Raw genomic sequence first — 24189 nt, 5'->3', positions numbered from 1 at the left:
AGGAAAAAATAAATAAATAAATGGTGACTGTTAGCTAGCAGTTAATAATTATTTTTTTTATGAACTATATGAGGCAGGAGTATGGAAAGCTCCACTTCGTGATCACTACTGATCTTTTTAGTGAATCATAAACATGCAGGGCGATCAGTGTAGTCCGATTCCAGAACAAATGAGTTTTGAGTAATTATTTTTAGTGATTCAAACACATACAGCAAAACAGTGAAACATCAGTGTAGTTAGTTACTGGTTGTTCATAAAACAACTTGTAGTTAAAAATTAACACATTATGCAGTTTGTCAGTAGTATTTTATAAATATTCATGTATTAAATGTTCCTCATTTTTTGTATTAGTGCTGTTGTTTAATATATAATTAACGCCAGATATTGATTAAAAGAAAACACACCTTTTTAAAAAAGAAAATGTATTTATTGTTGAAATTATCAAAGCATTTGAGTAAATTCTTTACCTATTCCCCAGTTATTTTGTTTTTACATTCAAATCAGAGTATAAAAATCTAGATAGCATCATTCATTTTTTAGTTTTCGCTTACAGCATGTTTTATAACACACATATCTGATTATTGCAACCGTAGAAAACACAAACACAACAACAACAGTGAAGAGAACCAACAAAACATCCACAGAATGGTATGAGTACCACGGCATATTATAAAACTCTGAGCGCAGGTGAGTCGCTCCTTTATTTCTCATCACATACTCGATCCAGAAAACGGCCGAGTCCAAAGGCCTCATCGGCTGGTCCCTGTGAAGACTAGAGAGTCTCTGCATGTTCGTCCTGTAGGAGGTGTTACTGAGCAATTCCCGTAGGGCTTGTCCAAAAGTATGACTGCTGAACTCTGACAACTTAAGTATCTTACCCGCTCCTTTCTCCTGAATGCGTATTAAGTTGTCAAACTGGTCGAAGAACAAAGGAATGCCCAGGATCGGGACCCCATGGTATATGGCTTCCTGCACTCCATTGGTTCCTCCGTGGGCTACAAACGCTTTGATCTTGGGATGTCCCAGGAGGTCGTTCTGCGGTATCCAGTCCACGATAAGTGTGTTGTTGCCCACAGTGGATGGCCGATCTCCAAGATGTCTCCAGATGACTTTCTGAGGTAAACTAGCAAAAGCGGCTGCAATATCGTTAGACATGTCGCCAGGGATACTTTTAACAAGTGTTCCCAATGACATAATAATAAAGCCATGGTCTCCTGAGCTCTGCACAAATGCTTCCAGATCTGCAGGAAGAGGCTTGGAGGGTTTGCATTGAAATCCACCCATGTAAACAACATTTGGCATGGTTGGTCTTGGGAACTCAAAGACAAAATCAGTCCTCATGAGCCAAATATCAGCAGCTTGAATGAGGCTAACAATGTCCGTTTTGTAATCCAGATACTTATCTATTAGCACATCATAATGTGGACCAACCACAAATCTGTCCTGGAAGAAAGTAAAGCTCTGAAATAAAACATTTTTAACCCTTTGAGTGAAACTCATTTTATCTGTATGCCCAGAGCCTGGTAAAGGTACATAAGACATTGGAGATGGTGCTATAGCAAAATGTCCTTCACCAGTTGTGATCCAGCGTACATTGAGAACAAGAGGGAGTTTTAGATAACGCGCTAGGATCACGCCACCTGCTAATGCAGGATCGGTGAGCACCAGGTCATACCGCTCATCCTGAAGTCTTTTCACAAGCATCTTATCTTCCAAAATGGCCGATACCATTTTACACATGATATAGTGTGCTTTTGACAACATGGAGAACAAATCGACCTGGAGCTTCAAGAATGACAGTCCAGAAGCATCGCCTCTTTCTATCGCTATCACTTTCAATAAATACTCTTCAAAAAAGTTATCAGATTCGCTTATTTCATCTGCGATTGTGATGGAAGTGTAGAGAGGGGAGTTTTCCGTGATGTACCAGCTGGATTTGGGGCGGATCACGGTGAGGCTGTGGCCCCTGGAGTGCAGCTCTTCTATCAAGACTTTCATATTGACCCAGTGGCTTCCATCAACAGGGTACAGTAGAATTTTACCTCCACTGCAGCTCAGAGTGAAAACAGAAAATGCCAAAAATAATCCAACAATGAAGTATGACTGGTTGGAAAGTGACTTCATTGTATCTGAGCAAAAAAATAAAATAAATATTAATATATTTTAGTTATACCTCCTTTGCACTCACAATTGTTTTTTTTTTTTACACTGAAATCATCTGTACATTAATTTTCCATACTGTTTTATCCTTCACTGAAATTATTAATGTACTAAACTAACACAACTAAATTGTTACTGACTGACTCTTACCTTAATTGTTCATGCATGAGTGAAAGACCAACACTTGCTCATTCCAGAGCTCTATTCATCCGAACCACTAAGTTCAAATTCTGGAATACAAAGTCCACTTAAATTATTAACTTTCAAATCAATAATTAACAGGCAGACACTGCATATGGTTTAAGGTGCACTCACATATTTTTTTTACAGTATGTGACCCTTTTGGACTGTTGCATGTCATTTTGATCCAGCTTTGTCCCAGTTTAGACAGACATAAATATATACTACCGTTCAAAACTTTGGGGTCAGTAAGGGTTTTGTAATTATTCATCAAAATATCACTATTTAGTGTAATATTTAGTTTTTGATCAAATAAATGCAGACTTTGTGAACGTGAGACATTTTAAAAATCTTTTAAATGGTAATGTATGTAAATGTATAAATATATTTTTAGTATAAATTGTATATATTTTTATATAATATATATAGATATTTATATATATATAATACTATATATATATATATATATATGCCAGGTTTATATGCTATACTGAAAAGTAATCTATGCAATTTTGCTACTTTTTTCTTTTGTCTTTTTTTAAGGATGTTTAGATATTTTGCTGGAATATCAAGCAACACTGAGTATGATCCAATTATACAGTCTTTATTTCATTAATATTTTGTGTAAAATATGATTCACAATTTTTTTCCCCACTTGATACATCTGTCAGACAGCTTGGTTTGCCAGTGGTTGTTTTCTTGATTGTGGTTTGCCTTCAGGTGTCACCCAGCACTTAGGCTCTGGGGTTTTATGGGCTCTGGCTGTCAGTGTGTATCAGCATATACTCAGATATACTAACCTATGTCAATGCATGCAGACATCCAGACACACATATACACTACCTGCACATTACATGCTTACTTTAAAAGAAATCTACAAGTGGAGACAGGACTGATACTCTGATGGATGGAAATATCTGGCCCGCAGGACAAAGTATGAATTCAAGTTGAAGAATGCAAGCATGAAATGAATAATAGTAAAAAAAATAATAGCTTGTGAAGTGGCATAGGAGTTGCACTTGCTCGGGCACGTGCTGCTTATGTGGTGATGGAAGTTCAATTCAAGCTCATTTTATTTAGGATCATCCTTTCTATACAGTCTCTGTCATAAAAAAAAAAAAAAAAAAAAAAAAAAAAAAAACGCCACAAGGCAACATTGTATGTCAGGCTGGGGCAGTGTCGGCGCACACCTAATGCGGAAGCAAATACACTTTTCTATGAATTATTTTGTAATAATTTAGCAGCCTGTCGTCAGTTGCTCAGCTTATATTACCACAACTCATGACACTGCTCAGATGTTTTATTTTAAGACATTTGTCATGTTTTTATCCTTAAAACTCCGTTCTCCGGTTTCATCACGCATCTCATCTAATCCCTCCGTTTCTCATTCCAAAACGTAGTTTTATATACAAACCATGATCCATCCAATTCATTAATTAATTCAGAATTAAATAAAGAAAGAGAGAGATAAATAGAGAGAGCGTGTGTAAATTACCTGCGTCTCTGCGTCAACAGCGTTCGGCAGCACCGCCTCTAATTACGAAACTCTAAGTATTAACCACAGACTGTATAAAAACAGGTATCAACACGTTAAGAAACAAAGTTACCAGCTCTCTACTGAGAAACAACATTCAGTAATGTTCATCATTTGTAAACCCGCACAATATGAGACAGAACAATATGAAACATATCTATATTCATACATTACAAAAAAAATAAACACGACAGCAGCGTTGTGTGCGCTGAAAAAATAGTCATTTGTTTATCTTGGTCGTTTGTTTTGTGAGTGTGTTTATTTTGCTGTGTGTGTTAATCGCCTACCGTCACTGTGACGTCAAGGCTCTAGCTGGAGCAAAAACATAAGGAAGAACTCATGTGCAAGTAGCCTTTTGGACTTTAAAATGTGTGTTGTTTTTGGCTACCAGAATAGACAGCACTTTTGGTTCAAAACTGTTTTCCCGGCCGACATTCCTTCACAGAAATCAAGAAGATGATATTGGTGAATGCAATTGCCCACGGCCCTAATCGTTGGCAACATTTCATATGGAAAAATGCATATTTTTTTTTTATTTAGTAAATCATATTTATGTTGGCTGCAGCGATCTTTGAAATAACGAAAATCAATCTTCGAAAAAACAAAAATCATTAATCCAAAAAATACACAAAAATAATACGAAAAAAATATACCGAAAAGAAACGCAACCAAAACCCCCCGAAACGTAATTCATCTGTAATGTCCTACGAAAATAACAAGACACTACCCAGGCTTAGCTAAACGTCATAAATAATAAATAAATTAGGCATTAACCAGTGGCGAAACTGAGTGATACGGATAAATTATGCTGTCCCACTTTTTTTGAATGCGATCAAGACTGTACTATTCCTGGAACTTCTTCTGCATCCATGTTAAATCCCTCTTAAAACTCTGAGTTTAGTTTCCTGAAAAACCCGGAGACGTTGCAATGTTTACAAACTTTTAAGAAGAAGAAGAAGAAAATCAAGAAGAAGAAGACGGAGCTGTGCAACTAATTTTGAAATCAAAGAAGAATAAAAAAAAAAAAAAAAAATATACTGGCATATTTCATTGTGACAATATGCCCCCTTTTTCCTGAACAATAATAGTGCATATGCTCAGTGTCATAAACTGACTGCAACTAATTTTGAAATCAATATGATACATTAGACTTTTGAGGAACATGTTTTTGCCCATCTCTCAATCATCATTGTATTGCATTGCATTATATGTTTTTGGTCATTAAACTAAGAATTTAAATATCATCTTACAACATATTATTGGGATATTTATATATGCATTTTAAAGTAATCTGCTACTGTTATAAAGATCTCAGTGATTTACTTAACAATCAGAATTTCATCTTACTTTTTGACCATAAAAATATCAGCATCAGCACCAAATTGCATATTTTTTGTTCAGTTTGGGACGTTCTTTCCCCTGTGTGCGCTCCGTATCATATGGTCCATTAAAAGCTTGATGTTTCAAATATGATACTTACTGTATAGGCTACATTTTTCTGACTGTTATTTCAGGATTTACAGGGTTATGGGTTATTAATTTCAGTGTAGACTATTTAATGAAGGTCATGAACCCTATTTCTGAAGAATAAGTAATCACAGAGCCCACAAATCTCAAAAAAAAAAAAAAAAAAAAAAAAAAAAAAACCCTCACAAAGGAGTGACAAAATGCATCTAGGAGTAACTGATGTGGACTATTGTAAGGCTGTTTTATATCTCAACCTGGAAATTGTGTTTGCACCCGTCCCCCAAGCTGTCAACACAATTAGACATTTGAGGGGATATTACATAAACCGAATCTAGGGCAACAAGATAGCAAGTTTACTCATACCATGGCAACATGGAGGTTGATACTGAGCAATGTTTTGTCCCTGAAGGTCGTATCCACTCACGCTGAGAGCATTTTGGTTTCAGTACCCCTTTTTCTTCTCCCAATCAGATTTAATGTCATCTTTAAAAAGTTTGAAGCAAAACACAATGCCAGCAGTGTGATGCCGAACATCATGGTTTAAATTAAACGGTCTTACACAATATCTCTGTGTTCGCTGGTCACTTAGGAATGCAAAATAAACCATAGTAAAGCTGGACACTTTCTCTACTCACTATTTCCTTCTTCCTACATTAAGACAATGACAGTGAGCAGTCCAAGCAGCCAGAGGCAGGGTTGCGTAATCTGTTTTAGCTCATGATTTCACTCTTGGATTAAAGCCATTTGTTTTAGAGTACCATGGCATGTCCATCAAACATTAACAGTATGCTTATGCACATTAATAAGGGTGGTTAATACTGAAATGAAGGGAGGAGCTTTATAATCCAATCAAAATAAATGCTCATCAATCACTTACACTGAGCTTATTGGAAAAAGTTTGCAAATTTGAACAAATCATATAAATGAACTGTTTACCATTATATTCTGAAATGTTTTGCAGACTTTTCCCAGAATCATTTTATGAATGATATGCAGCATTTGGACAATTTGACCAAATTTCAAATTAATGAGTTGTCTTTAACTAAATGACGCCCTCTGTTGGAGTTATAGCTTTACCAAACATTCAAAAGTTTGGGGTCAGTGAGATTTGTTTTTGAAAGTATTAGGCTAATACTTCTATTCAGCAGAAATGCATTGTAATAGATCACAATTAATATATATATATATTAATATAATATATATATTATGGGGTATATATAATATATATATGACTTTTAAGGCTTTCTAGTTCAAATATATTCTTTTGAATTTTCAATATATCCTTAAAAAAGTATCACAGTCTCCGAAAAACATATAAGACAATTAATTCAAAAGTTTGGGGTCATTAATGAGATTTGTTTTTGAAAGTATTAGGCTAATACTTCTATTCAGCAGAAATGCATTGTAATAGATCACAATTAATGCATATATATATATATATATATATATATATATATATATATATATATATATATATATATATATAATATATATATATATATATATATATATATTATGAATGTTAAGGCTTTCTAGTTCAAATAAATGCGATTCTTTTGAATTTTCAATTCATCAAGGAATCCTTAAAAAAGTATCACAGTCTCTGAAAACATATAAGAAGCACAACTGTTTTTATCATAAATAATAATAATAATAATAATAATAATAATAATAATAAAGTATTAATAAATATTAATAAAAATGAGTAATAATGGTGAATATTCAGTTTTGGTATCACAGGAATAAATTATATTTCAAAATGTATTAAAAAAAATATCAAAATGTAGTATTTCAATATTACATTTTACTGTATTTTGATCAAATAACTGCAGCATAAGAGACTTTTTAAAACATAAATACATCTTACTGAATCCAAGCTTTTCCTTTGCTTCATTTCCGAAATGAATTTTAATAAACAAAGGACTTTAGTGGTAGGCTACATTTTTTAAAGATGCAGTCCGTAACTTTTGGCGCTCTATCGGTTAATAAACAGAACTGCATGGGTCTTGCGGAAGAACATTGTAGCCGGAGCTACTTCTCTCTGTTTATGTCTTTGGCGGATCACGCAGGCACCGTGCTACTCCGCAGCGGTACCCACTCGAACCAGTCTAACGTTAAATAGTAAAAAACAACACCAAAAACAAAAAAAAAATTAAAAATTAAAAACATTTCCCTTATTATAGGTGTACCGTAGTCATTCTGGACAAGTAAAAAAACACGGTTTGGAAAATGGATTCATGGTGTACTCGCTTATTACAGAAATTTTGTACATTTTGAAGACAAAAAAGTTACGGACTGCAGCTTTAATACAAGAGCCAGAGGTCAGTGAAGGCCTCTAAGCACATGTAATGCTTTGTCATGAACGTATTCAAGGCGTATTAATCTTTGCCTGCTTTTCAGTTTGAAAGGATCTTCATCTCACAAACACTTTGAAAATCAGCTGTTTCCTGTTACAGACCTACAGCAAGTTTTAAGTGAATGCAGTTGCTCATGAAAGAGGGACTGAATCATCAGTTTTATCCGATTTGTCAAGGGTAGTGGGTGAACATCAGGCAGCCTCCAGCATTTGGAATAATAATGAGCAGAATAAGCCCGAAGGATTTGATCAACCATATGTAGTGTTTTATAACCCAGGAACACAACATTTATAATCACTATAATGTTTTTTTTTATTTTTTTTTTATACACAAAACATGACTTTTTAACGTGTTCATTTTTTCATTGTAAGTAAAATAGGATAGTTTAGGCTAATTTTCATCTTTAATTCATCTTTTGGCAAAATAAAAGTGTTTTAAAAGATGTTTGGGCTACATAAGGAATTAGTAGTGTCTAATTTACAATCTACAATCTACATAACAGGTTCTCATTCGGTTTGAACAAGAAGAAAATTATGTTTTTAAAAGTTAATTTATTGCTTGAACACTAGTTTAAGCTACATTTGAAATAATGTCCTCATTTACCATGACAATATGCTTCGATTTGTTTGGTTTTAAATACATTTATGTTTGTTATCAACTAAATGTTAACTGTTTCCTGTAAACTAAGGAGAATGCCTTTGTATTATTCTAAAATCATCTCATAAAAAAATAGTGATTTTCGCTCTTGCCTGCGGTCTTCTAGCGCCATCTAGTGGCCATTTGTCGCAACAGCAGTCTCTCAATCCCATCCTGCACCGCGAGCACCGCGCCGACTCCGACTCCGAGCTGTCTGTCTGCTGCCAGGGGCGGCCTGCTGGAGGACGGCACCGCACATATTTCTGATTTTACCGGAAAAACTGACTGCAGAGCAGAGACGGGACACCATGGATGCCGTCAACGCTTTTAATCATGAGGTGTGTGTGTGTTCAGTAAGATGAAACGGCTGTAAAATGGCGGTTTGTTGAGCACAAGCGTTCAATGTGTTGCAACGGCCCAAGCCAGATGAAGGCCTCAGTGTTAAAATGCGCAGTTGCATGCTGCCAGTTTGAATCTAGCTGTTCATAGGAAACCGCCCTTTCATAAATGTTAGTGTAAATGCTTAGATCTGTGTATTATGGTACTTTAGACGCCATGATAACAGGCCTAATCGTGATAATAGACTGCATGGTCTGCAATTGGTCACTTTGCCTGTTAATTTCGGCTTTTTTCTACGCCTGATCTAACATGTATGAATACACTTCTGTGCTAAAGCTATAAGGTGACGTACTAGTAAACTAGTGCTCGTGTTGTTTACAATCTGCGCTCTGTGTGTGTAGCTCCTCCAGCGTAGAGGTTCATTCAGGGAACACCCATAATCTGTCACAGTTCGTTCTTTCAGGAACTTTATATTGTTTGCTAGTCGAGATAAACAATTGTGGCCGCAAATGGCTAACTTGGAGAATTATTGTAAAGGTACATTATACCACAAAAAGCATAATTTTCTTAATGCCCATGAAGGTTTTGCGCCCAAAACAGTGAAAATGCAGTTGCAAAAGACCATTTTCTATCTTTTCTCTGGCTCTTTAAAATGATGTTTTTGTTTCCTGTGCCTTTAAGAAACATGCAAATGGATGCTCTTCATCTAACCCCCGCCTTCTGTAGTTCAGTGTTTATCATCTTGCTGGATGCGAGTTTATGTAAATATGGGAGGTTATTTATTTGCAATGTGTTAAAGTTAAAAAGTGTTCGTTTCTCCAAACTTACAAGTGAAGTATGTAATTTCTGCACCACAAGCCTCACTAAAACTGAGATCGAAAAACAATGATTGTTTTCAATCACGTTTTCGCACACGCTCGCTCGTGTGTTATTGGTCAGCCAAATCGATAGTCCCTTTCCCAAATTCACGCCATTGGTTTAGTGAGTGTCAGGATGCTTAAAGGGATAGTTCACCCAAAAATGCTGTCATTAATTACTCACACTCATGTCGTTCTAAACCCGTAAGACTTTCGATCATCTTTGGAACACAAATTAAGATATTTTTGATGAATTCCGAGAGCTCCCAGACCCTCCCATAGACAGCAAGTATCTTCATACAATCAAGGCTCAGAAACGTAGCAAGGACATCATTTAAATAATCCATGTGACATCAGGGGTTCAAACTGTAATTTTACGAAGCTAAAGGCCAATTTATACTTCTGCGTCGGGTGCGCGTAGTAGGTACGGCGTAGCATACGCATTGACGACCCTGACGCGCACCTCCTCAAAAATGTAACTACGCGTCGCGACGACGCGGACTGCAAGATCTGTGATTGGTCGGCTTGGTAGTATCACGTTACCAGTCCTAACGCATTTCCGGAATGATCTTCTGCACTCTGGACCGCCCGCCATTTTTAAATTCCGAAATTCAGTGAAGAGCCAACATGGAAATGGACCAAGTGAGTCGAGCGATTAATTGAAGAAGTGAGGAAATACAGCCATCTGTATACTCCTCTTCGGGAGATTACAAAGGACTGCCAGACGGCAGCGAATTTAAACACAGTGGAACCCGCTCGCCCATCAACTAGCGTTTCGGCGGTGTAAGAGCAGAGCAAAACAGACATACGCAGAAGTATAAATGCTCACGACGGCGTCGCCTACGTGCGTAATCTACGACGTACACTACGGCGTACACTCGACGCAGAAGTATAAATTGGCCTTAAGACAATGCTTTTTGTGTGCGAAGAAAACTAAAATAAATAATTTATTCAACAATTCAACTCCTCTGTGTCACCCTGGCGTTAAAGGGATTCTCCATCCCAAAATGAAAATTTTGTCATTAATCACTTACCCCCATGTCATTCCAAACCCGTAAAAGCTCCGTTCGTCTTCAGAACACAATTTAAGATATTTTGGTTGAAAACCGGGAGGCCTGTGACTGTGCCCACAGATGACCCAATTCTCGCTTCAAAAAATTAATTTTTAATCCCTACACTCTATTTTAATAAAATTACAAATTACCTGATTTGTTCGTTGTCTGTCATTTCGAAGCTAAAGTTAAATATGTTTTTCTTTAGTTGTAATTTGCCTCACTATCGATCTGACCCTGTAGACGCCATAATCCCACTCTGTCTCTATCTCCCGCTTTCTGTTTGTTTTTTAATGGTGGGCGTTTACGTAGTTGGCTTGAACAGTGCTGATTAATGGTTAGTAAGGCTGCCACTAGTCACCATTCTGGAACAGAGTAATATCACGGCCACATCGCAGGCTTTTGCGATTAGCAAATCGCAACGTCTCAAATCGCATTTGCGATTCGATTTCGATTAAAGGTATGAAAGTCATTGTCAGAATACTCCATCTGCCATCAGAAAATAATCACTTTTTGTAAGCGAAGAAAAACAAAAATAATGACTTTATTCAACAATTACTTTGTCAACAGTCTCCTCTGTGTCCCTCCATATCACTGCGTATGCTCCTCTGTATCATCCGCGCCACAAGGATGCACTGTTTCTACGTGTATTTAGCTTTGATTTAGAAAGAAAACAGCGCATCCTTGTGGCGTGGATTGCATGTCTGATGGCAGATGGAGTATTCTGATGACGACTTTCATACCTAATATCTAAAATTACACTCTTAATAACAACGCAGCCTATGGGACAGTCTCAAGCCTCCCGGTTTTCATCCAAAATATCTTAAATTGTAATCCGAAGATGAACAAAGCTTTTACGGGTTTGGAACGACATGGGGATAAGTGATTAATGACAAAATTTTTATTTTAGGGTGGAGTATCCCTTTAACAACGTTATGCTGTTCTGTGTCAGCAGCACTGTACGCGGATAGTTTGTTTACATTGTTTATGCTTCTGTATTTGTGTACATACGTGGTTTACGTATGTGACACTCTCCAAAATTGCACTATAGGGTTACGCAGAGGAAACAAATTGTTGAATAAAGTTGTTATTTTTGTTTTCTGATATATGAGTATTTGAGTTAGGGCTGCACGATTAATCGCATGCATTTGTCATGCGTGTCTCATCAGTAAAGCCGGTTCCGTGATTAGCGGTAAATGTCTGTCACCTGTTTTCAAACGGGAGCGGCAGTTAATACACAGAGCAGTTCACTGAAAAGCTACGCAATATTCTGTTCATAATTGAGATTAATAATCGCATTCGATTATGAAAACACGATATTGCGTAGCTTGTCAGTGAACTACGCTCTGTGGTATTTGCATTTGTGACGGATATTTACCATATGAGTATTTGAGTCATTGAATAACCTTTTGTCATATTAGTCAACAATGTTCTGGTGCATCTGTTTGAGACAGTGAATAACCTTTTGTCATATTTGTCAACAATGTTCTGGTGCATCTGTATTTGTAAATGGTGTCTTAAATTATAAAAGCCTTTTGTTAATCCATACCAAAGCTGTTTTTCTTGCACAATTTGGTTAATTTTTAACATAAATATAAATTTTATTTTAAATAAAGTGTTTATATATGACATTTCAAAGCATATTCCTTACAAAAAACAGAGATGGGATGAGTTTCTAATAGCATGCTACTTTGAGATATACTGCTGTATTGAATTCTTTATGTATTTCATGTATCATGTGATTTACATGATTAACCATGGTGTAATACCACAGTATCTAAAAAAACTGCAATGTCAGGGTACTTTTCATATTTAGTAAAACATGATATCTCCGCTAAACCTTGAGGTTGCTTCCACTCTAACAAGCATTGCCAGCATTTGTAAGCTTTCAGTGTGAGTTTACCCATTTATGAAGTTTCTATATTTCACTTCAACCTCACTTGCATTACATGCCTTAACATTACTTTATGGCTTCATTGCAGTTGTTCTCCTTGATGGACACCAAGCCTCCCATCTCTAGGGCCAAGATGATTTCCATCACCAAATCTGCCATAAAAGCCATTAAAGTAAGTTCATCTGGAGGGTGAAGCGCAGTAAGCACACCCATCACCCAAATGATACCTGATGCTATAGGGTTAAATATGATACAGTGTGTGTTTTAGCAGAGTGACACATTTGAAAACCTTCCATTTAATCCTTTTTTTTCCTTTTTTGTGTCTTCCAGTTATACAAGCATGTTGTCCAAATCGTAGAAAAGTTCATAAAGAAGGTAGGTGCATATCTGGTCTGAATTCAAGATGGATGATTGATGTTTATTTACTGAATGCTATTTTGTGCACAGTGCAAACCTGAGTACAAAGTACCAGGGCTATACGTGGTGGATTCCATCGTGAGACAGTCACGGCATCAGTTTGGAGCAGATAAAGATGTGTTTGGACCTAGATTCACCAAAAACATCACAGGAACATTTGAGAATCTTTGCTTGTGTCCCACAGAAGATAGGGTGAGAAAATCCAGTGATACGCCTGTTTTTATTTTTACAGTTTTTTTTTTCCCAGTACTCTTTTTGTATGATTTAAATGATTCTCACTTTATAATGTTTCTCTTTCTTCTTCAGAGTAAGATAGTGAGAGTGCTGAACCTGTGGCAAAAGAATGGAGTGTTTAAGATTGACGTAATCCAGCCTCTATTGGACATGGCTGCTGGATCCAGCAGCTCAACAGGCTTGGACAACGGCCCTGATGGGGGTAAGACACTAATGTGTACCATTGTAAATATCCTATTTTAATGCACTTCTTCTCTGTTACGAGATTTGTTTTGTGATACAAACTTGTCTTTCTGGTCGCAAGTATGAGCAGCAAGACAGTAGCAAATGTTTAGGGTAAGTAAGATTTGTTTTGAGAGAAATGAATGCTTTTATTCAGCTATGAAACTATAAATTGATCAAAAGTAACAGTATAGATAGAAATGCTGTTATTTTGAACATTTTATTCATCTAATAATTTTGAAAAAATATATATCAGGGTTTTGACAACAACAAAACAAGCAACAGAACTGTTTTGTTGAATGTTTCTTGAGCACATTAAGCATATTAGAATGATTTCTGGAGTAATGTCTGCTAAAAAATTCACCTTCACAGGAATAAATACAATTTTTAAATATATTATAATCAAAAACAGTTTTTGTAAAATGTATTAATATTTCACGAGCTTACTGTTTTGCTGTATGTTTGATTAAATAAATGCAGCCTTGGTTGAGCGTAAGAGTCTTCTTTCAAAAACAGACTTACAACTCCAAACATTTGAATTGTAGTGTAGATGTCTTTAATTTAAGGCTCAGTATTAAAATGGTGTTTTCTGTTAATTAGTTCAAACTGTTCATTGTATTGTATCGACTTCTGTGATTCTGTGATTTGCAAGCATCATCAATCAAAATACCTTGTGGGGCATTTGTCTTGTTTTAAAAGCTTTTCCATTTTTTATTTAATTTTAGAGTTTCATACTGACATAAATTAAGTTGATTATCAATGTGTTATTGCAGCATCACCACAGTCTCCGGTGAGGGAACAAGAGGTGCATCCTGTAGTGACGCCAAACTCGATCGCAGCAGCTGTGCCTCAGCTTCAGAACTCAGATGCCTTTGCGGCTGTTGCTCAGTTTATTCAGTCTTCTCAAGGACAGCAGGTTAGTCGACTGAATGCACTGGGTTTCCTGCATATCAGTTGTTTGGAAAGGACAAAGCATTGAATGCCTTGGGATGTTTTTTTACATGAAAAAATAAGAAATCATGAAATAATTGTAGCCCATTCGGGATATTCATGTATGTTCACTGTTTTCTAAAGCTTCAGCAGATGCTTCAGAACTTTCAGCCGCCAGAGAAACCTCAGTCTCCAGCTGTGGACAATAACAGGAGTCACCTCCACCTACAGGCCCAGGCTATGACTGCCTCCTCCACCCTCACACATCAGCACATCCATCACGCACCACAGCCTGTGGAGAAGAAAGCCACCTTCGACAAGGTGAAAGAAAGAAAGATCAGTTGTTTTTTTCAACACTGACAATGTCAGATACATCAGGAACAGGGGACCCCAAAACCAGCCTAATATACCAACCAACTCATTTATTTTGATAATGTGTAGGTTTGCACATCCCTAGTTGGCCTAAAGTCACTGACATTCTCTATCCTCTTCATTCTTCAGACCATTCTGGACCGATTTGACTACGACGATGAGCCAGAAGCAGGTGAGGAGGCGAAGAAGGATGAAACGCCGTCTGTCCAACCTGCTATGTAAGTAGCATCTCCTTTACCATATTTTGAATGCTGATATACAGTACATCACCTGCTGAGCCTGTGCAGAATTTTCAATTTGTTATTTCTTCGCAGAGGATTTCCTGAGCAGACCGTCCCAGGATTTCCTCCAGCCAATCAGATGCAGCACTTTCAACAACATATGATGGCCGCATCACAGCGACAACAGGTAGATAACTGCAGCGCTCTTATATGGAGACATTGAAATCTGATTTGAATGACATTTCCCTGTAATTTATAAATCGACAGTTATGTTTTGGCTTTTATTGTTGTTGTATGATCAGGTTGTTCTACCTTCAAATGGACAGGTCCAAGGCTTTGGTCTTATGACCTCTCAGCCCTATCCAGACATGATGCCTCAGATGGGGCAGCCACATCCAGCTTATCCCCCTCAGAATGACACCTTCAGCCAACACATGGCTGGACATCAGCATCCGGTAAAATCATTTTGGAAATGAATAATTAATTGATTCTTAATGGTTAAGCTGCTGTAGAATTTAACACTAATCTCTGACAACTTGTGGCACAGGAAATGATGAATTCAGATGCATCGGCTAGGCCTTACCCCGATGGCAAGAGGTCACGGTCACGTTCAGGGTCGAGGTGTGTATAACAAATCACTGTCCTTATGAACAACAACACTAGTCCTCGTGACAAGGTTAAATGTTGTTGTTTTTGTTTCAGATCTCCTAAAAGGAGAAGGTCTCGGTCCAATTCCCGTACCAGACGAATGCGGCATCGGCGGTCGCGCTCTCGTTCTCGAGAACGACGGCGTCAGTCGCCTCGCTCGCGGTCTCAGGAAAGAAGAGACAGAGAAAAGGAAAGAGAACGAAGACAAAAAGGCCTTCCTCCTGTAAAGAATAACACTCTCAGTGGTAAGCAAGGCCACTTTCACTACTGTAACCACTAGTCAAGTGGATGCAGTCCCACTATGAAGTAAGCGTAACACAGTAATAAACCTTCTTCTTGATGCCAGTGTGGAATTGTGTATCTCTCTCTTTCAGTGTGCAGTACTACTCTATGGGTGGGACAGCTGGATAAAAGGACACAGCAGCAGGACGTGGCCTGTTTACTAGAGGAGTTTGGGCAGATAGACTCAATTAATGTATGTTCTTGAGAATTAGGGGAACATAAGATGATGTTGGATTTTTGCGCTGGAGTCTCATTTTATCTTGTCTGATTTTGATAGATGATTCCTCCTCGTGGTTGTGCCTACATTGTTATGATTCATCGTCAGGATGCCTATCGAGCTCTGCAGAAACTAAGCAGAGGTCCATACAAAGTCAACCAGAAAGCCATTAAGGTATCAGATGATTATTTTAGCACAGACTGATAAAAATAAAACCACATAAAAAGAAATTAAAAACTTTTTAACTTAACCTTTTAAATGTTTTTAAAATAAGTCATATGGTAATATGGCAAGACAGTAAAAAAAGTATTGTGAAATAATATCACAAATTAAAATAGTTTTTAAAATGTAATTTATTCCTGTGATGTCAAAGCTGAATTTTTGTCTGTCACACAATCCTTCAGAAATCCTTCTAATATGCTGATTTGCTGCTTGATTTGGTAATTTAGAGTTTTGAATTTATTATCAGTTTTATAATCAGTTATACTGCTTAATATTCTTTGTTTTTCAGGGATCTTTGATAAATAGAAAATTCAAAACAATGTAAATAGACCTTATAAATACCTTATCTTTACCGTCATACAGTATAAATATCTATTTGAAATCTTAATGACTTAAATCTTTTGAACAGTATTATTGGTATTTTTTCAGAATTATTATGTAAATGTATTTTCCAGATTGCATGGGCTCTGAATAAGGGCATCAAGGCTGATTTCAAGCAGTATTGGGATGTGGAGTTGGGTGTAACCTATATACCATGGTCCACGGTAAAGATGGAGGACCTTGATGTGTTTAGAGAAGGAGGGATGCTGGACCCTGATACTCTTGCACCAGGTAACTATTGCAACCAGTTATTAATAATTTGTTTAGGCATTGAGCTCACATTGTAACGTATTGTTTGCATGTCCATACACAGAATGGAGAAGCTCTCAGATTGAGCTGGAGAAGGCTGAAGAGTCTCAGAATGGCAGGCCTGAGGTGGGAAAAGTGGAGGAGAGCCCGGCTGTAGTACCTATGCAGGTAACTCATAATACCCTGGTTCCTCTTCCTTAAGTTTTTAGATTTGATCCTATTTATTCATTTTTCTTACTTTTGTTCTTCTTTAGGTTCCTCCTGTTCAGCCAATGGGAGCAGTCAGTGTCCCACCTCCAGGATTCCCAGGACCCATGAACATCCCACCTCCCTCATTCCCACCTGGAGTTCCCCCACCCCCAGGTCCCTTCATACGGCCAGGCTTTAACCCCATGCAGATGCCACCAGGTACAGCAATACTAGTGACTAGGGCTGGGACGATAAATTGATTCGTGGATTGATTATTAGATTTTCAGAATGCATCGCGATTCCTCTGGAATCGATTCTGAGCTAAGATTTGAACAGCAGATGGCGCTCTAATCTAGTTTTTATCCGCACACTCAAATGCTCATGAAGAAGAGTGCTAAAGAGCACTTGTGCGTTCGGCTGAGTCATGTAATTTCACCTCAGCTTAGAATGCTTTTATAACGTGATATTAATGTCAGCGCACTGTGAACACCTTTGTAATTCGCTTCAACCTTTTCGAATTTTATGCATTATTTTTTTAGGTACAAGTGTTGGAAATAAGCAGAGTACGACTGTTTCTAAAGCATGCCGTGTCATCTGCTGTATAAAACTAAGCTCAGAATCGATTCAAGAAAGAATCTCAAATCTCAGAATCGATGCTGAATCATTTCTCGATTCGCGATGCATCAGTTTATTTTCCCATCCATACTAGTGAAACAATGTTATTAAGCGTGTTATCAGGATAGATGTTTTGTTTCCAGAGAAATGTTGTACCAGTTACTAACACATTATTCTTTGTTTCAGGATTTCTTCCCCCGGGTGCCATGCCTCCTCTGGGCGCCACTGGGCCTCCTCCACCTGCAGCAGGGATCTGCATGCCTTCAGGTGGGCGGGCTTTATTGTATAAACCCTACTAATTTTGTTTTTATAGGCTTGACCAGTAAGCCAGTGTTTAGTTTCTTCAAATTTCCCATCTGACGTTTTTTTCTGCTGTAGTTGGCAGCTCAGTTGAAGACCAGCCAAACGATCCAGCAGGTATGGGCCCAAGAATCAACAGCGATGGAACGGAGGGATTCAACTCAGGTGGGTATTTGTGTCTATGTGTCTGTCATTAATCACAAAATATTATTTGAATATATTCAAGTAATTGAAGTAATTTCATTGTTATTTCATTAACTCTGCAGGAAACCAGGTGCCTCCTGGAGGTCCACCAGGGATGGGCATGCAGTCTCCACCAGGTCTTCTAGGTTCAAGGCCGGGAATGATGCCTCTCCAGCGGCCCCCAGGGATGCCGCTCCCTCACATGCAGCGCTTCCCCATTCCACCTCCTCGACCTGGCATGCCACCCATCCCACCACAGATGATGCCACCCAGGGGTCCACCTCAAATGATGCACCGCGAGCCACCACCCGGTGGCTTCGGCATGCCGCCCCCTCCTCATGGCATCAGGGGCCCCTTCCCCCCTCCCGGACCTCCCTTCATGAGGCCAAGTGGACCCAGACCAGACGGGCCAAATGATCACGAGGCGAGGCCGTTCAGAGGCGAGCGCCCTGGTTTAGGGCGGGGCAGAGATCGAGAACAGGACTGGTATGGTGGGCGGCGCCCTTTTGGCGAGGGTCGTGGGAGTGAGAGGCCAGATGGTCGTGCGCGATTTGGAGGCTGGCACGAGGAGCCGGAAAAACAAGGCGGATGGGACCGAGAGAGAGAACGCAGGGACTGGAGGAGAAGTCCAGATGGAGAGAGGGATCGGGATAGAGATCGAGGACGAGAAGGTGAAGAACGGACGAGGCGCTCTGCAGGAAGCAGAGAGAGGAGCACACGCTGGGATCGAGATGATAGACTCGATCGACTGGGTCTCACCAGCGAGGAACCCAACGAGAGACTTGCAGCAAATACCAACGAGCCCAGTGCAAACGCTACTAAAGAACTTCCTGAAGCCAAGCCCGATGTTCCAGCACCTTCCACCGCAGCCACAGCAGACTCTAAATCCTCAGAACCTATAGCAGAGAACAAATCTGCCGAACAAACACATAAGGAAGAGTCATAGAGGCCTGTTTATATGTCAAGACCATATAAGCTTCTCACATGTCAGTGCTAATCTTGAATACTGCTGGCTAGAAATCAAAGTCCAACTGTTGTGGGATGCTTTATGCATATAATGCTTGGTTCTTCATCCCAAACCAAGTTTTTCAGACTTTATAAAGCATCTTCTGGCAAACGTGGAGCGTTGCCTTGTGAATTTATTGTCCCACTTCAATGAAGCTTGAATGTTGTATTAAAACTGAAGATAAGGAAAAAACAATTAATGATTCTGCTGTAAATATGCTAACAGTACTCGAATAATGTTTGTAGATTTTGACTGGCCGTTTTTGGTTTTTACTTTACAATGATATCCCTGTTGAATTTCAGTAATGGAAACATTGACTAAAATAAGATATTAAGACCCTTTTGCTGTAATGTTTTTAACTTAATGTTTACAACATACAAAAAAAAAAAGATGTTTTTATAATTTTTAAGTTTTTGGAGATAGGAACTCCAAACATTTCAGCGATAGGAATTTGGTTTTAATAAAATATTTTCATACCAAATGAATGAACTGACTAATATGCAAGTTGTTTCAGTCTTTTTAACGTTCACCCTAGTGTTTTATAAGTATTTGTGCCAACTAGTGGTAAGGTTATCAAGTTTAAAGCTAAACATCAATAAACATATTACTGTTAACTGGGCCTTATGGCATATCCAACCATATTGTGGTATTTATCTTGTGACTCTGCTTCCAAACCATTCGTCATGGTTTGAACAGGACATCTATATCTGTATGAATGGGTCCTGGCTATGGAGTTAGAGGACAGCATGTGACTATATGTAAAGGTCAAAGTGACAACCATGGTCTTTAATTTATCAATTACAATATATTTTCTATATGAGCGTAATGCATTAGAAATTTTAAGAGGTTGGTATATAAATATAATATTTTAAAGTAAACACATAATCACTGTAAATACGTATTTGCCTTTACTGTAGTTGTTGTGCTATAATGCATATAGAAGACGTTTTTCTCCTTTCTTTGAAACATTTTTAAATAAAAAAAATACATACTGTAACAAGTATAATGAGAAACAAATAAACCAAGAACAAAATGGAGAATTAAAAGCAATTAAATAGAAATATTTTTTTGAAAATTACATCGTCACTAAAAATAGAAAGATAGTTTCGAAACAGATATTTTTAAAGCTTTTTATTCTTACACAATTTAAACGACGTGGCATTTAATTTCCTTCATAAAAAAAAAAAATCTAGAATTTGTGCATAGTATAAGGACATTCACGTCACTTCCGTATGACGCCGTGACACGCCAGGCTTTGACCCAATCACCGTCGACGTGTCTCTTCTGCCACCTGATTGGGACAGCTCGGTTCACGCGCCTCCTCTCTCTTATCAAACGCTTTGAATCCATTTCTTTGACTCTCCGTTACAACTTTACAGCTTGTATAATTCAAAGGCAGCATGGCGAAGAAGGCCGTTTGTGTACTTAAAGGCACCGGGGAAGTGACTGGCACTGTTTATTTCGAGCAAGAGGTTTGTTATGCGGCGTTTGTTATGACGTTCCTGTAGCGGGAGAGCAGCGAGCTAGCCTTCAGCTACGGCGCGCAGCATGTCATATTATGGACTCCGTAATAGTGGAGTCCACGCATTAGCTTGACGTGATTGTGCAGTTGCATGGGATTAGCTGTGCTAATGTCATGCAGATATTGATGACCAAATTTGACATTAAGCTACAGTGGCCTGTAGTGCATGATTTCACTTGACTGACTTCTGTACAATGTTACATTGCATAAATGCGTTAGAACCGTTAAAAGCGGCTCAACAATGACCTTTGATACGATGAAAGGTCTGCGTTTACTATGCGCCCCCGTGCACACCCATGCTAATTATTTGCACGCACGTGAGCAGATGATGAAATGTTATGCGTTTGCTCCCGAGATTGGGACTTTGCAGCGTTTTGAAGCGTTTGGTGGCAGACTGTGGTGTCATTGACTAACCTTGAAATTCTTATAAAATTATAACTAAAAGGGAGAAGTTTGCTGAGTCATGCTCCTCTGTCTCTGTTTGTTTGCTGTCAAAATTTTGCCAAATAGGACAGCGATCAGGGCACACATTAAATGCTGACAGAGCCTTAAACTGTTCTGGTGTAAAACTTTAATGTAATGACTTCTGTTTTCTGAAGTGATATGAAACTGTCATTGACCAAACGAGTGATCTGTTTGTTTTAGAGTGACGGGTCTCCAGTGAAGCTCTCAGGTGAAATCAGTGGCCTTACTCCAGGAAAGCATGGTTTCCATGTCCATGCTTTTGGAGACAACACAAACGGTAAGCACCATTACTCCTGTCACTGATGTGATCCCATTACGACTGAAGACTTTTACCTTAAACCCTTAGATATGTCTTTATTTTGAACACAGACATAAACCATTTTTTTTCCTCACAGGCTGCATCAGTGCAGGTCCGCACTTCAACCCTCATAATAAAACTCACGGTGGACCAACTGATAGTGACAGGTGAGTTTACCAGCGTGCTGTATTGCACGACCCCTTTATGTGTTTCCTAATCTCTATATTTGGTGAAAAGCTCATTTTTATGATCTATTCGTGGTATAGGTCACAGAACAAACTCTACCTGCCCTCGAAGTGGTCATATTTGCATAAATCTCTACAAGTCAAATGGGTTTATATCTAAAGAGCAGTACATAAATAGTGTACTATTACTTTTGTATCAAGTAAGATATTGCATATTACAATAATAATTTGTCTGTTAGCTGTCTTGTTTATCTCATTTGTGGTTACTAAGTTCACAGTAAATAAAAACTTAAATCCATTGACAGATTGATAGCAAAACAGTCCAAAAACCAATATTTTTGACTTTGATATCAAATAAAAACGAGTACATTTTAAGCTTTTAAGAGCTTTATATTTTACTGAGCAATAGTTTATTATTAGTATATATTTCTTAGGGCTGGGTAAAAAAAAATTGATTTCCCGATTTTAATCAATTCTCATTTTTATGAAACGATATCGATTAAATCCCAAGAATCCATTAGTCTAAACTGTTTTCAGTTAATAAACATCGGTGACTATAAACTCATTAGGTGATTTAGTTTTGAATAAATCCATTAAGATTTTATGACAGCCACTATTTAAGTGTTTATATTTAAAAAAAAAACAAATTGGAGTAGAAATAATTATGTAATTGTAGCTTTATTATTTAAAAAAAAACTTAATTGAGTGTAATTTAAGCGTTTATATACAAGTCAGTTAATTTTAACCTTCAATATTATAGTAATGTAGTACCAGCTGACTCTTGTGTATATTTTACAGCAATAGTTGAGAGATTTTTTTTTTCCTTGAGAAAATTTGTCATGTTATGTCTCTGATATAGTTGGAATGGAGTTGAATCGCAAGCTTGTGAATCAGAATTTGAGTCAAAACCCAGCCCTAATATTTCTTGCTTTGATTCACAATTTTTGATTTAATGATATTCACAATAAAAATCATAATTATTGTATAGTCACTGAATAGATCAAATACAGTAAGAATGTATTCTGTCAAAATTCAAGTGGAAGGACTATTAAAATATTATTTTTAAAGCCCTGTTAACTTTATGGTTTGAGTTTGTTTTTATAAAGAGCATATTCTAGTGTCCAGTTTTCCAAAACCAAGGATTGTTTACCCTCAAAAATAGTCTGCTGAGTTTTTCAGCTTTTGATTTTAATTTTCTATGCAGATGAGTCACCCCAGGCATTTTAGGTTGATTAATGTATTTTTTCCAAATATAACTGTAAAAGTATATCACAGAAACTGCCATGCCAGTTATTTTCTAGGATCATGCGGACTTGATTTTTATTTTTTTTTTCTAAATGTAAACAGTGTACTTGTAAGAGGTAAACTTTTCAGTGTAATTTTAAACAGCCAAGTTCTAGCAAATGTGTTTTTATTGCTTTAATGTACTGTGTCCCACAGACACGTCGGAGATCTTGGTAACGTGATAGCTGGTGACAATGGTGTTGCAAAAATTGACATTGTGGATGCAATGGTGACCCTGTCAGGGGAATACTCGGTCATTGGGAGGACCATGGTGGTAAGAAAACAACTCTGGATTTATAATCAGCTGCATATCTAATAGCAATAACCAGCTGACCTCATTGTGTATATTCTGCTCTAGATCCACGAGAAAGAGGATGACTTGGGTAAAGGAGGCAATGACGAAAGTCTTAAAACTGGCAACGCTGGAGGTCGTCTGGCCTGTGGTGTTATAGGCATCACTCAGTGAAGTCCAGCTCTAATCAAAGACTTAGCTTTGAAATAATGGTGACCAATGTGGATCCCTCTTCTGTAAGCACTTAGCCCACCGACGATTATGATCTCTATTTTTGCAAGTTAATGTTTAAGGAATTATACTTTAGCCATGTAAAGCCGTTTTTCCGCACACATCTATTTGGGCACTATCTGCCTTCTTACAGCTACAAAGTGATGTTCGTTTCCTCTGATCTCTGCTTTATTCAATAAAGATTGAGCAGACTGGATATGTGTGTGTCTTTATGATTGAATATTAAATAGTATAGTATTAAACCTGTTTCTATTGAATGTTGTTGTTGTTGTAATCAAAAAACAATAAAGCTCAATGATGGTAACCGAAAACTAACTAAAAATGTATTTAAAAGGTAATAAAAAAGCCAGAACCACACAAAATTATTAAAACCTTTTCATCTCAAAACATAAAAATAAGTATATACATAAAATATGAAGAATATAAAGTAATACTAAAATAATAACTGCTGTTTATGGGATCAAATATAATATTTTTGTCTCAAAGCCTGAAAGAATTTGCCATGGTGTACATTTTTTACTACAATAAAACTTTACTCTTGTCTGAAAGCTGCTTACACTGTTGTAAGGAGATCCCTTTTTGTTGTGTTTTCCTGTAGTAGCTGGATATACAGGTACATCTCAATAAATTAGAATGTCGTGGAAAAGTTCATTTATTTCAGTAATTCAACTCAAATTGTGAAACTCGTGTATTAAATAAATTCAGTGCACACAGACTGAAGTAGTTTAAGTCTTTGGTTCTTCTAATT

At 37.5% G+C, this 24189-nt stretch overlaps 3 protein-coding genes across 4 annotated transcripts; 2 read left to right on the top strand and 1 right to left on the bottom strand.

The window, feature by feature from the left end:
* Positions 1-412: 412 nt before the first annotated feature.
* ugt5d1 (UDP glucuronosyltransferase 5 family, polypeptide D1) lies at positions 413-3937 on the bottom strand. The gene is made up of 3 exons (XM_042732560.1): positions 3836-3937; positions 2311-2390; positions 413-2129 (listed from the first exon to the last, which is right to left on the bottom strand). The coding sequence occupies exon 3, from the start codon at positions 2122-2124 to the stop codon at positions 526-528; it is 1599 nt and encodes a 532-aa protein (XP_042588494.1). The 5' UTR covers positions 2125-2129; positions 2311-2390; positions 3836-3937; the 3' UTR covers positions 413-525.
* Positions 3938-8491: 4554 nt separating this feature from the next.
* scaf4a (SR-related CTD-associated factor 4a) lies at positions 8492-19649 on the top strand. 2 transcript variants are annotated; one of them, XM_019111529.2, is made up of 20 exons: positions 8492-8672; positions 12565-12648; positions 12807-12851; positions 12924-13085; positions 13200-13329; positions 14123-14265; positions 14424-14600; positions 14781-14869; positions 14966-15059; positions 15199-15327; positions 15420-15493; positions 15575-15765; positions 15895-15995; positions 16080-16193; positions 16697-16853; positions 16936-17039; positions 17126-17279; positions 17862-17942; positions 18054-18140; positions 18242-19649. In XM_019111529.2, the coding sequence occupies exons 1-20, from the start codon at positions 8643-8645 to the stop codon at positions 19102-19104; spliced, it is 3009 nt and encodes a 1002-aa protein (XP_018967074.1). In that variant the 5' UTR covers positions 8492-8642; the 3' UTR covers positions 19105-19649. The 2 variants fall into 2 exon arrangements, with proteins under 2 accessions (XP_018967074.1, XP_018967073.1); XM_019111528.2 differs by having other exon boundaries at positions 15175-15327.
* Positions 19650-20457: 808 nt separating this feature from the next.
* Positions 20458-23637, top strand: sod1 (superoxide dismutase 1, soluble). The gene is made up of 5 exons (XM_019111527.2): positions 20458-20636; positions 21332-21428; positions 21547-21616; positions 23075-23192; positions 23277-23637. Exons 1-5 carry the CDS (start codon positions 20565-20567, stop codon positions 23382-23384), a joined length of 465 nt encoding a protein of 154 aa, XP_018967072.1. The 5' UTR covers positions 20458-20564; the 3' UTR covers positions 23385-23637.
* Positions 23638-24189: the final 552 nt, after the last annotated feature.

The sequence above is a fragment of the Cyprinus carpio genome, chromosome B10 (assembly GCF_018340385.1).
Source record: "Cyprinus carpio isolate SPL01 chromosome B10, ASM1834038v1, whole genome shotgun sequence".
Lineage (NCBI taxonomy): Eukaryota > Metazoa > Chordata > Actinopteri > Cypriniformes > Cyprinidae > Cyprinus > Cyprinus carpio.
The sequence above is the reverse complement of the archived record's forward strand: the minus strand, read 5'-3'. Positions and strand labels throughout refer to the sequence as shown.

Excerpts from the sequence above, each read along its gene's own strand:
- ugt5d1 (XM_042732560.1), bottom strand. The coding sequence starts at position 2,124 with ATGAAGTCACTTTCCAACCAGTCATACTTCATTGTTGGATTATTTTTG.
- scaf4a (XM_019111528.2), top strand. The coding sequence starts at position 8,643 with ATGGATGCCGTCAACGCTTTTAATCATGAG. Across the intron at positions 12,649-12,806 it reads CTGCCATAAAAGCCATTAAA|TTATACAAGCATGTTGTCCA; the intron begins GTAAGTTCATCT and ends TGTGTCTTCCAG. Across the intron at positions 15,328-15,419 it reads TGGCTGGACATCAGCATCCG|GAAATGATGAATTCAGATGC; the intron begins GTAAAATCATTT and ends CTTGTGGCACAG.
- sod1 (XM_019111527.2), top strand. The coding sequence starts at position 20,565 with ATGGCGAAGAAGGCCGTTTGTGTACTTAAAGGCACCGGGGAAGTGACT. Across the intron at positions 21,617-23,074 it reads GGACCAACTGATAGTGACAG|ACACGTCGGAGATCTTGGTA; the intron begins GTGAGTTTACCA and ends TGTGTCCCACAG. Across the intron at positions 23,193-23,276 it reads TCATTGGGAGGACCATGGTG|ATCCACGAGAAAGAGGATGA; the intron begins GTAAGAAAACAA and ends ATTCTGCTCTAG.